Here is a 12837-nt window from a genome sequence, read left to right as displayed (position 1 = left end):
AACAGCGTTCCGTGCGCCTTTGGCATCTAGTCATGCCGGCCACATGACCAGGGAGACGTCCTCGGACAAGCGCTCGCTCTTCGGCTTCGAAACGGAGATGAGAACTGGCCCCTAGAGTTGGAAACGACTAGCACGCATGTGCAGGGGAACCTATACCTTTACTAGGTTGTACTGAATATATACTAGATAATAAACAGCTGACATCCTTCTGCTGGCAAAGGCTTTTTGTTCTTATGGCAGCTTCCGACGGTAGCAAAGTGATGAAAATAAAAATTGGGATGTGCCTAAATGGTTATCCTTCTATTCTCCGTGCAACAACATCCAATTATTCAAACACTGGGAAAACTCAGTAAGTTGGAGAGGTGACAGGGTGATAACAAATAAATAGATAAAAGCTTTTCCTTCAGGGGATAAAGAATTGTATTCAAGGGCACCGGTTGAATACAATCCAGTGTGGCTTATTATTTTAAAGTAACACACAAAGCTTTTTTTCATCTTTTAAATACCAAATGGAAAACATCTCTCTATCCCTATCTTTCTACCCATCTCTTTTCTATGGCATCCTTTACAGCAAAACCAATCCATGCAAAGCTAACAGGCACCCACTCTTCATAGACAAATATTTACCTACGTATATTTGATCACATCGGCTGTTAAAAAAATGCCATGCAATTTCTCTCTAAAAAGTAAAACTGACAATCCTTTGAGGCAAACCATTAGTGGTGTTCTGTCTGGAAAAGAAAGACAGAATGCTCTAAATCGATCTACATTGCTAAATGACTGAGCACATCCATGACCCTCTTTAAATGTCAAGACTAGAGATGTACTTACGGATGGTCAAACCTCAGGATCAAATGTTAATTTTGGAGGAAGCTGTAGACTTTCTGTCCAAAATGAGTCTTTCTTCAAATAAGCAGGTTATATATAGTTAACAAATATGGATACTTGAAGTTCAAAATAGAAATTCTTGTAAGCTACTGCATATAAGTAGGCAGCAAAACCGTACACTCACAGTGATGATGTTGCCTAGTTAGGTAATGAAATGTCTTCAAGCAAACATACCAAGAAATGCATACAGTTTATTCTAATAAAAAGTAACCATCAATGGGCAATAGGAGTTCAAGCGAGAACAATGCAGGACACTTGCTAGAAGAGTCCAGTTGAAGAAAGAAAGTAGGTACTAACTTTTTAGAAGAATCTATTCTTTTTTTTCAATTAGTGTCCCGTGAATGAATAACCAGCCCCATCCTTATACAAATGGAAACATCAAGCAAATGACTGAATAGTTATCATACAGTAAATTTATGAATAAAGCACCTAACAAAATTCCTCAAACCATTATAAGCCAGGAATCTACCAGCAAATTAAACTGAACTGAAACTTAAACTGAAAAAAAGAGTGCAATTTTAATATTTTTAATTAATATAAATCCAGACCATAGCTAATGAATGAAATGGCTACCAAGAGTGAGCATGTACAATGAAGGGCACAGAACTAAAGAGAATTACAAGAAGAGCATTTGGGACTTAAGTACTTTTCTAAGGTTTGATTGGTTTCCCCAGACACATAATTCATTTTCAAAACATAAAATGAGTGTCCTACAAGAATTAGCATTTAATAAAAATCAGAACAAATCCTAGTTCATGGGCTGTTAAACACATCCAGAATATCATCTCAAAATGTAAAAATACAGAATTGTCATATATGGCCCTAGAACATGGGTGTCAAACTGCTGGCCCGCGGGCTGGACGTGTCATCCGGAAACCACGCCCACCCCATTGCCGCCAATGGCAAAACCGTCCTGATACGTTGTGCGACGTCACGTGACGTCACAAGGTTGACATGTCTGCCCTAGAAGGAACATATTTTTCTAATGTAATCTTTAAACAGTTAAAATAGTATAATGTAATCTCCTGCAAAATTAATACACAACTAAAGGAGAAAAAAATGTTATTTATTTGTATCCTGCCTTTATTATTTTTAGAAATGACTCGAGGCAGCCAATATATCCAACATACTTCTTCCTTCTATTTTCCCCACAACTAACAATTCTGTGAGGTGGGTTGGGCTGAGAGACAGTGACTGGTCCAAATTCATCCAGCTGGATTTCACGGCTAGCTTGAGACTTGAAGTCAAAATCTCCTGCTTTCTAGGCTGGTGCCTTAACCATCAGACCAAACTGGCTGAGATTATGTAGCAAACATTTCAGAACATTATAGATTTTTTAATTTATTTATACATTATTTTGTTTGTTAAAATGTTTAATAAGTCAACCTGGCTACTTTACAAATTAAAACAATTTAATGAAAAATTAAAAATCCTAGAATGTTCTGAAATGTTTGCTATACAGTCTCAGCATAAACGCCTTCAATGATAGTTGTTCAAAAATGTTCTTTAAGGCAGTAGATGAATGGATGGACGGATGGGTGGATGGATGAATTAATATATTTACAGGCCCTGCACATCCTGGACCTAAATTATTTCAACTTCTTCTCTCAGGATGCTGCTGCAGGGAATTGCATGCCAAAACAACTAGACACAGACAGTTACCCCCCTCCCCCATGCTATCACACAGCTAAACACCTAATTTCCACAGAGTTATACCTAAGGATATCTAAGCATGTAGTAGGGCTGTATTACTATCCTTTTTATCGTTCCTATTGCCTACTCCTATTATTATCTTATGACTATCATTTTGTTGGTTGTTACCTATGATTTATGACTGTATCTTATGATTTATCACTTTGTTGCTTGTATGTATATTGAGAGCTTATGCAGCGGAGAGACAAATTCCAATCACACTTGGCCGATAAAGAATATTGTATTCTATTTCTTTTTCATGACTATAAACCATGAAGTTTCATATACAACCCAACATTTGTGTCCTGGGCTCTATTTACTAATCTTTGTTTTCAATGAGTCAAAAATATATATTTGGCTTACAATCCCACAAAAAGGTACTCAGAAATAAAATACTGTCTACCTTGATAACTTCCATGATTTCCCGTCTTTCTTCACTAGCAAAGAGTAGCTGGCTGGTGGCTCCCCGATCATCATGTTTAAAGCCATCCTCTTCCACGTAAGGAATGAGCTGCTATAAATAGGGGGGGGGGAGAAAATCCTATGTTAAGACTTATGGAGAACGTCTGGTGGAATCTGGAGTTATGGTAAGCTATGTCATAGTAAGTCAATTATGGTAAATATGAATTACAGGAATGTTCCTTTTTCTAACAGCATTTATGTTATATGACCTGTTCTTGGACATTTCAGAAAGCTTAAGATGTCTCAAAGCAATAAAAATATACTTTGCCTTTTACCAACTTGCAACTCGCTATAATTTTTTCAACCATATTCAAAAGGCATGAGCAGGAAAATACATTAAGTTTCACCATCTGGAAAAGATGGATACCATACGTAAGCTGATCTGGATCTACTGGCAAATCCTTCGGTGATCTGCAGTACATTAGCTCTCAGTAGTTTTACAGTAAGAGCAATATAATAATTTTCCCGCTCTTTGCTGTGCAATTGAGAAACCATGAGGTAAAGCAGAAGAGTATTTCTGCAGAAAGAATTATTCTAAACTCTTGGTTTAATGGACCTCAGCTGAGTGGACTTCAGATATAGTGGACAAAGATTTCATTTGGGCTTCATCCAATTTAACAGACAAACGTCTATTAAACTGAGGATTTGTCTACTAAATTGAAGTTTTAGTGCTAATGGTGCCATTTGCATCAGTTAGGTAATTATGCAAATAATATAAATGGATGTAAACAAGATAAGCTTGAACTTTACAGACATTTGTATTTAATGACACACACCCCTTCCCCAATGATCCATTAAGTAAAGATTTTACAGTAGTTATTACTAGCATTTGGCTGTATCCATTTTAATCCAGGTTTCACATAAGAATTTTGGGATTTTAGAATAAATGAGATCTGGAAACAAATCACTTTCCCTCTTCTTCAGGTCTAGATATTTGTGCCTGTCTCCCCTGCCCATTTTACTTACCTCTATTGGAATAGGTTCAAGTCCTGCACAATTTTCGTTGCACTTATCGTACACTAATCTCAGTTTCCGAAACAGTATTGAGAGTTGGCGCAGATGTTCTTGCAGTTTTCCTAATCTGTCTTGATATGTGCCCGTATGATAGGTGACACCATTTGGAAGCTGGAATATTCAAATATTTAACAGCAAGAAATCAAATTTCAGCCACCCTTGAGATTATACAATGGCAAAAGAAAACCTCACTCATTTTTTTCAACAAGCATGAACAGTTTTGGAGAAAAACTTGTTTAGTTTCCAATGCTATCTGAGCTTCATTCAATTTATTTAGAATAAATGTTATCCAATGTCTATACTTACTGAAGCATATAACAAAATAGAAAATAATAATCAAAGATTAAAACACCATCATAAAATTATCCGCCATGCCTACAAAATATGTTTTTGAATACTGATGAGCTTCTTCTGGAAAAGAATTTCATAGTCAGAGCTACCTCTGAGAAGAGCCTACTAAGAGCATTTTCCCCTCATTTTAAAAACATGTTTGCAAATATTATGAGAGATCAGAGAAGTCTGATTCGCCAAAGGCAGATTAGAAGTAGACATCTCTTCTAACTGAAGGCGAAGAATTATTGTTTGCCAGTGTTCATTCATCCCTAGCTGAAATCTGCCATCTCATGATACTGCTCCAGAATATTTGGATAAGAACATAAGTAGAAGCCCACTGGATCAGCCTACTTAACCCAGCCCTCTGTGTCCAAAATGGTCTGAAGTTACCATGTAGGGAAGATGGGCAGGACAACAATTTTAAATGAATAAATGAAGCTGATAGTAAGTCTTCAAGAAGGATTTCAATTATTAGCATGCTCCCACTCCTGTTTCCTACAAATGGGACCCAGAAGCCTCTAATACAGGGGTCCTCAAGCTCATCAGTTCACTGATGCCTTCAGTGTTCCTTAACGCCCAGTTATTTTATGAAAATAATTTAATTAATACTACTTAATAGAATTAAGAATTATGTACTCTCACTTGACTGAGATGGGTGGCTATAGAAACTGAATAAACAAATAAATAAATAATAGCAATTATGGGTAGTCCCATTGATCCTTGGGAGTCGATCGTGCCCGCTTGCTGTAATGCCAAAGGTAGTTATGTAATATCACAGCAGGACAGTTTTGTTACTGAGTGTAATAATAAAACAATCACATTTAAAAGCACATTTTAATGGGACATGTGTGATTTTATAATTTTGCATCCTTCCCAAAGTCTGGGATTCTATTCTTAACATGATCACTGCCAATTTTCATATTCATTCTGGATCAATATTTCTGCCTTATAACAGGAATTAAAGAAAATTCTGAACTTCTTGTTAGCATATTGTGAGCAAGTTCTGACATCAATGCTACTTTGTATGCAAAAGCACCCCCAAATTTGTGATTCCCCTTAGGTTTGCTCACAAAGTCCTGAAAAGTGGAAGGGGTCCACAGCCTTCAGCTTCATAATTTCTGCATTAAGAGAGATTGATTGAGATCAGCAGAACATATATAAACATGCTAAATGTGGCATGCCAAAACAATTTTCTTTGATAATTTTTTTCCTCAAATTTTGAATAAAGCATATTATTCTGCAACTGGAAAATTATATTTTTTAGGATGAAAAGAACTGTAAACTATGTTTTTAAAAGTCCATGTAAAAACTGTAGATTGCTAACAGAAGAATACTGGCTGAATACATAGACATTTTCTACAGATTCAGTGGAAATATGAACTATATTAAAAAAAATAAACCTAAGCAATCAAAATAAAACAATAAAAGTTAGGGGAATTATTTTAAAATTTAAATATAAAAAACTGGGGAGGAATTTCCTAGAAGAAATAAAAGTGAATATGGGAAAATCCTACAAATCCATCAACTATGGAATAATAAAGAATGACATTTACCAGCTGCCATCAAGGTACATGCAAATAAGCAGAAGCAAGAAGGTTATATTTTACATTAAGGGGAAAAAACATGCAATTGGTCTGTTTTCTTTATAGCAGCACATTGTTTAAAAAAAAATCTTGAACTCAAAATGAATACTCTCCAAGAGGCAGATTAATTAGAAAAGAATTATCTGCCTCCTTTACCATATTCTCAGTGAAGCTAATATTCTCCAATTTTAGAAGTAAATTATCTAGGGAGAAAGGCAGATAAATCGTTAAAGCAGGTTTTTTTAATGAAAATATATAGGAGGCAAAGACTTCCTTTTCTGAATTCCAAAGATGTCTTTAGCTTAACTGTTTCTCACTGTGCCCTTTTTAAAAATTAAGTTCAGGTTTTCTACAAGAGATGAGACAGGTGATTCCTTACTTGCATATTTCTTAACAGCTGGAAGATTTCCATAGTGCGGAATACAATGTCCTGCACAGTCTCTTGACCAATGCGACACAACGAAGCTGTGTTCACTTCTCGTGCAGCCTGACCCTGAGGCCCAGAAAATGGACCAGAAGGCAATCCTGGCCCTGCTAAAGGCGGTGTAGACATCCTGAAGTGCAAGAGAATCAAACTATAAATTAAACTATAAATAGGAAAATGGAGTCAAAGAGTATACAAATCTGTTGGAAACAATTAGCATATGTTCAGCTATAGCACCTTCTTCCCCACTCACAATTACCCAACATGAATCTTTAATATATTAATACTTTGCTATTGACATACTGAAGTTAAATTAAATTTGGGCCCTCTGTCTACAAATTGATGTCATGCTCAAAACCTTACATTTCACAGAAGAGGCAGAAGAATTCATTTAGGGCACATCACTGCTCAGTGCACAAGTCCAAATTAAAGACTCCTTGCTAGAGAGGGATCTAGTTTCTGCTTAAACATTCAGATGAGCCTTCTTTACAGTTGCACACTTTATACATTGCTTTTGTTTCTGATTTAGAAAGCTCTTTCTTTTTCTCTAGGCCACTTTTGCATAGGTCCCTTTTGCATATCCTATCCTATCTTGGAACAGCAATCTTTGCCCTTTCTTATATAAACCAACTGCTGGACTAGGCTGCTTGAAGACCCAAAACCAATTCAGAAGAACCAACACCTTTTCGTTTTGAAGATTTCGGGAGCTGACTTTCCAGAATGTCTTATTTACTAAAGCCGTGGTGGCGAACCTATGGCACACGTTCCACAGGTGGCACGCAGAGCCCTCTCTGTGGGCACGTGCGCCGTCGTCCCAGTCCTAGGCCTTTGGCTGGGTTTTATAAAATCTTTTCGCTTTAGGCCTCCGCCGCCGTGTGCAAAAAAAAAAAAAAGTTCAATCAATCACTTTCAACTTCTCGTGGGGAAAAAAAAAGATGTCGCAAAGTTGGAATTGATTGAACTTTTTAGTCCCACCCAGTCTGCCGTTACCACCAGAGCCACAGCCACCCAATGGGCCACACCCACCCGGCGCCCGACGATACATAAGTGGGTTTTGGGTTGCAGTTTGGGCACTCGGTCTCTAAAAGGTTCGCCATCACTGTCCTAAAGCATCTGCTATGTTTGAAACCTATTCTTGAGTCTGCTTCCTTTCTATCCCTATACATCCAGGGCTGGAAGGGACCTTGAAGGGCTTCTAGTCCACCCCCCCACCCGCCTTATTCAGGGCAGGAATCTTCCATTCTGGAGAAATGGCTCTCCAGGCTGGAGCACCCACAATTTCAGGCGGCATTCCCAGGACCAAATACTTAAGACAGGGCCCTTAATTTGTTCTCAGCTCCAAAGGGACAGAACCCTGAAACATCTCTGCTCATCAAGTCTAGCAGTTTCCTTTAAAAACACACACATACATACACATACACACACACACACACACACACACACACTCTCCCAGAAATGAAATCAGCCATCTTTTGGGGGCAGCCTGCCAAACCTCAGGCACAAAAACGGGTCTTTATAAAATATTTGCATCATTTATAACAGGGGTCTTCAAACTTGGCCCTTTTATGACTGGTGGACTTCAACTCCCAGAATTCCTCAGCCAGCCATGCTGGCTGAGGAATTCTGGGAGTTGAAGTCCACCAGTCATAAAAGGGCCAAGTTTGAAGACCCCTGATTTATAATCTCAGCCTTCCTTCATCCGACAACTTGCAGGGACACTGGACTACGGGGCCCATCATGCCCAGCCACTGAACTGGGGTTGGTAAAGGATGTAGTCCAACTATCTTTGGAGGGAGGCGGGAAGGAAAGAAGGCGATAGCCACGAGAGTACCTAGCGGTCGTTGTCACGCTAACGCCGGCCTTTTACGTCCCATCCAGGGCCGTCGACTCTCCCCGTCGGCGTCGACTTCCTCCCAGCGCGCAAACCGGCGTTGGACGTCGAACGGCGGGACGTGATGACGTCACGCGGTACGGACTCGGCGCGATGGATGCCTTCTGCGAATCGGCAGGGCGCAGCCATTTTCCTCCCCTTCCCCCTCCCCCGCCGTACAGGCACTCCTTCTCGGACCTCCGCCCTCCTCGGGAGGAAATGGCCCGCACGGCTCTCTCCCGTTACTTTCCTGGGTGTTTCAATTGTGTTTTGATCGGGAGGACTACATACCCCATTGTCTCCAGCCGATATAATGTAAACTAGGGGTCTTCAAACTTGGCCCTTTTATGACTTGTGGACTTCAACTCCCAGAATTCCTCAGCCAGCATGCCTGGCTGAGGAATTCTGGGAGTTGAAGTCCACAAGTCATAAAAGGGCCAAGTTTGAAGACCCCTGTTTTTCCCCCCCACTTCTCCTGTGTGGCCGGTTCTCCCTCCATGGCCAAGAAGAGTGCAAAATCAAAGGAAAAAAAATACCTTTTTGTTTTTTTCTTCTTTAGCTTCTACGTAAAATGCAGGGTTTTAAGAGGCTGGATTAGAAGCTGAAAAATGGGAGGTTTTCAAAGCAGGTTTAATGCTGGTTGCCTTTAATTCAGTGCTTCTCAACTCCTGCTGCTTTAAGATGGGTGGATTTCAACTCCCAGAATTCCCCAAACAGGCTGGCTAGGAACTTCTGGGAATTGAAGTCCACCCATCTTAAAGCACCTGAAGTTGAGAAATATTGCTTTAACCGATGGTCATATATACTGAATGGGATGCATCAAAGGTTCCAGATAGGAGATGAGTTGGAGTCCATTTAGTTGTAGAGATAACACAGTTTTAAGATATACTCAGGATGGGATGAAAAATATTTGAGGAAGGTACATTCTTTCAGTTGGTTTAGACAAGGAATATATTGTCTTTCATTCTGTGAAGCACAATACAATATAATTGTTGGACGTCAGCACCTACCCACCATCCTAGAGAAGGAAATATTTGGGATATTTTAAAAAAGGCAGAATATTATATTTTCCCCAAGTAATACTGTTAATAGAAAAATCTTAGACAGAAACCAGTCCCCAGTCTCCTGCCCCAAGTAGAAACTCAGGAAATCGCCTTTTAGAAATGCAGATACAGTAATTTATTCAGAAAGATTGAGGCCCCATTCATGAGCAAACATACTACGGGGGCAGAAATCCATTCAAGACAAAATATTTTCAAATCCCTTGCAGCAAGATTTGACAGCTGACAATAGCAGAGTGATAAGATTAGATCCAGCAACCCCTCATCCCAAGAAATCCAATACAGGACTTACCCATCAACCACAATAGAAGTTGCCCAACACTCTTAGAACACAAAAGCCCACCTCAATGCACAACTCCCTGGAGCATTCTAAAAACAAAACCCAAAGGAACATATAAAAACCCACCAATCCCAATCCCACTTGGTCAGCTGCCCTAGAACCACATGGAGTTATGGTTCTGCAACTCAACAAACTGGACCTTCTTTCCTAAAGCATTCTCCGTTTTCTTATTTCCGGCTTGGACAGGACCTGATTTTTCTTTCAACATAACCAATGAAATCGCTTGCTTTCAGAAGTTGTGGATGCTTCAACACTGAATGCTTTCAAAAAGAGATTGGACAACCATTTGTCTGGAATGGTAGAGGTTCCAGGGTGTTGGACTAGAAGACCTCCAAGGTCCCTTCCAATTCTGTTATTCTATGTTCTATGTTTAAACCCAGGAATTATGTCTACTATATTCACTGTGTTTTGCAGTAAGTATTATGAAATTATTTTCCTTAAAACTGCTTGAATGCATGTGATACATACTACTTTTAGGTTTCTCATTCTCATTTTTTCTCCGCTCCTCCTTTTTGTATATTGAGGGAATTAATTAAAAAAAGACTTATGAAAGAGTACGAACTAATGTAAGTCCAGATTGAAATACTTGGAAGTATATATATATATATGAGACCAATGGCTGGAGATTCAATGAACAGACAGAGCTCCAGAGACTGTCTTTGTTCCCCAGTACCTCTTAATAGTTTTGTTGGAATGATAAGAGAGAGACTGAGAGACTGGTAGATAGATGGAAAAATAGATCGATAGATTGATAGATGATTGAAAGATACATAGATGTTATATAGATAGAGAGATAAATAGATTATAGAAAATGGAAGATACAAGATAGATAGATAGATAGATAGATAGATAAGACAGATAGATAAGACAGATAGATAAGACAGATGAGATGGAGAGATGGAAAGAGAGAGAGAGAGAGAGAATGAGAGAAAGAGAGAGAGAGAGAGAGAGAAGACAGGCATATATAAATGTAACATGAATAAAAGCTTAACAGTGATCTGCTCAACCTGTCTGATGTAGCTGGGAAACTGGGCCCTGCTGAAGCTTGCACATTTGTCATTGTCAGAGGCAGAGGTGCTTGAAGAAATACAGCATATAATTAGCAATCTGAGCTAGGATCCACTTCTGCAGCTAAGAATAAACAACGCTAACAAGCAAAGCAACAGGAGCATCAGGTGCCAATAGCTACCTCACGGGCAGTTGGTATCACAGCAATGCTTGCGTTTTGCTATTGATGATGTTTTGCTTAACTCGAATGAGTCAGATGAAGTCTCCGGCTGGAATGACCAACTTCAAGGAGTTTGTCACTAACATGATGTAGACAATAGAATCTTGTATGTGTATCCTGGGAATCAATTATTTAGTTCCCATCCATCCTTTTTAAAAGGATAACGCATTGTTTATGCTCCATATTTTTGTAAGAGGTATATTTTTGGTACCTTTAGTACCTTCAAATAGCTGTCTAATTCATTCTGCCCCGACTAAAAGCCTTCCACGCGTGCTCTTTATTTATTATTTCTATTTATATCCCTGGTTTGTGTGCATAGGACATCCTCAAACACCATCCTGGGGATGATGGAGTTTGTAGTCTAATTGAACTGAAGAGGTTCAAGATGACCCGGAGAAGGAGAGGTTTTTTTCTTTTTTCTTTTTCTTTTTTTAAAGAAATTTCTCTTAAAAGGATAATAATTTCCAGAAAAAATGGAAGATAGATTTTAGCACAAGATTAATTCATGACAGATACAAAGCCTTTCCTATTGAATTATAAATGTTGAAAACCATGAGGGCATGCCAAATTTGAGATACAATATTAAATCCTTGCCGTCTAGAATAATTTATCACTCATAAAACCCTGCAAAAGGCTTAATTTCTAGGTAATTCTGAGCAGTTCTGAATGTGCCTATCTAGAAATAGGGAACACTACTTTTTACCTGTGGCACATTTCCTGGGTAAAGATCTCATATTATTATAACATTAAAAAGCATCTATAAATATCCCAAGGATTTAAAAACATAGCTGCAAAACTTTTTTTTTACTGTCTTGCTTTAGAAAACCAAAGTCCTGATCTTGAAAGCAAGCTTGCGAGTAAAAGCTTGTGTCCTGTTGTTACTTCTGTAGGAGAGATAAAATACAGTATTTTTAAATGACACCAAACTGACAGGAGTAGCCAACACCCCAGAAGACAAACTCAGGATCCAAAAAGATCTTGACAAACTTGAACCATGGGCCCTATCCAACAAAATGAGCTTCAGTGTGGAGAAAAGCAAAGTTTTACAGTTAGTCAGGAAAAATAAAAGGTACAAGTACAGGCTGGGTGAGACTTGGCTCAAAAACAGTAACTGTGAGAAGGATCTTGGAGTCCTAGCGGACGATCACTTGACTACAAGCCAGCAGCATGCAGCAGCAACCAAAAAAAGCTAATACAATCCTTGGTTGAATAAACAGAGGCATAGAATCAAGATCACGCAAAGTATTAGTTGTTGTTGTTAGTTGCGAAGTCGTGTCCGACCCATCGCGACCCTATGGACAATGTTCCTCCAGGCCTTCCTGTCCTCTACCATCTTCTGGAGTCCATTTAAGCTCACGCCTACTGCTTCAGTGACTCCATCCAGCCACCTCATTCTCTGTCGTCCCTTTCTTCTCTTGCCCTCAACCTTTCCCAGCATTAGGCTCTTTTCCAGTGAGTCCTTCCTTCTCATTAGGTGGCCAAAGTATTTGAGTTTTAGCTTCAGGATCTGGCCTTCTAAAGAGCAGTCAGGGTTGATCTCCTCTAGGACTGACCGGTTTGATCGCCTTGCAGTCCAAGGGACTCGCAGGAGTCTTCTCCAGCACCATAGTTCAAAGGCTTCAATTCTTTGGCACTCAGCCTTTCTTATGGTCCAGCTTTCACTGCCATACATTGCAACTGGGAAGACCATAGCCTGGGAAGACCATATGCACTTTTGTTGACAGGGTGATGTCTCTGCTTTTTAGTGTGCTGTCTAGATTTGCCTTGGCTTTCCTCCCAAGGAGCAAGCGTCTTTTAATTTCTTGGCTACAGTCCCCATCTGCAGTGATCTTGGAGCCCAGGAAAATAAAATCTGTCACTACCTCCATTTCTTCCCCATCTATTTGCCAGGAATTGAGAGGGCCGGATGCCATGATCTTGGTTTTCTTAATGTTTAGTTTCA

At 39.3% G+C, this 12837-nt stretch overlaps 1 protein-coding gene across 1 annotated transcript in view; it reads right to left on the bottom strand.

The window, feature by feature from the left end:
- The window catches only part of MED30 (mediator complex subunit 30), a 28128-nt gene extending 19811 nt beyond the window's left edge, over nucleotides 1-8317 (bottom strand). The window contains exons 1-4 of the mRNA XM_083359835.1: nucleotides 8228-8317; nucleotides 6352-6526; nucleotides 4009-4167; nucleotides 2984-3094 (exon numbers count right to left, since the gene is read on the bottom strand). Coding sequence (XP_083215961.1) covers nucleotides 2984-3094; nucleotides 4009-4167; nucleotides 6352-6525 — 444 coding nt within the window. The 5' untranslated portion in view covers nucleotide 6526; nucleotides 8228-8317. The remainder of the gene's footprint in view (nucleotides 1-2983; nucleotides 3095-4008; nucleotides 4168-6351; nucleotides 6527-8227) is intronic.
- Nucleotides 8318-12837: the final 4520 nt, after the last annotated feature.

The sequence above is a fragment of the Vipera ursinii genome, assembly GCF_947247035.1.
Source record: "Vipera ursinii genome assembly, chromosome: 3".
In the NCBI taxonomy this organism is placed as follows: domain Eukaryota; kingdom Metazoa; phylum Chordata; class Lepidosauria; order Squamata; family Viperidae; genus Vipera; species Vipera ursinii.
The sequence above is the reverse complement of the archived record's forward strand: the minus strand, read 5'-3'. Positions and strand labels throughout refer to the sequence as shown.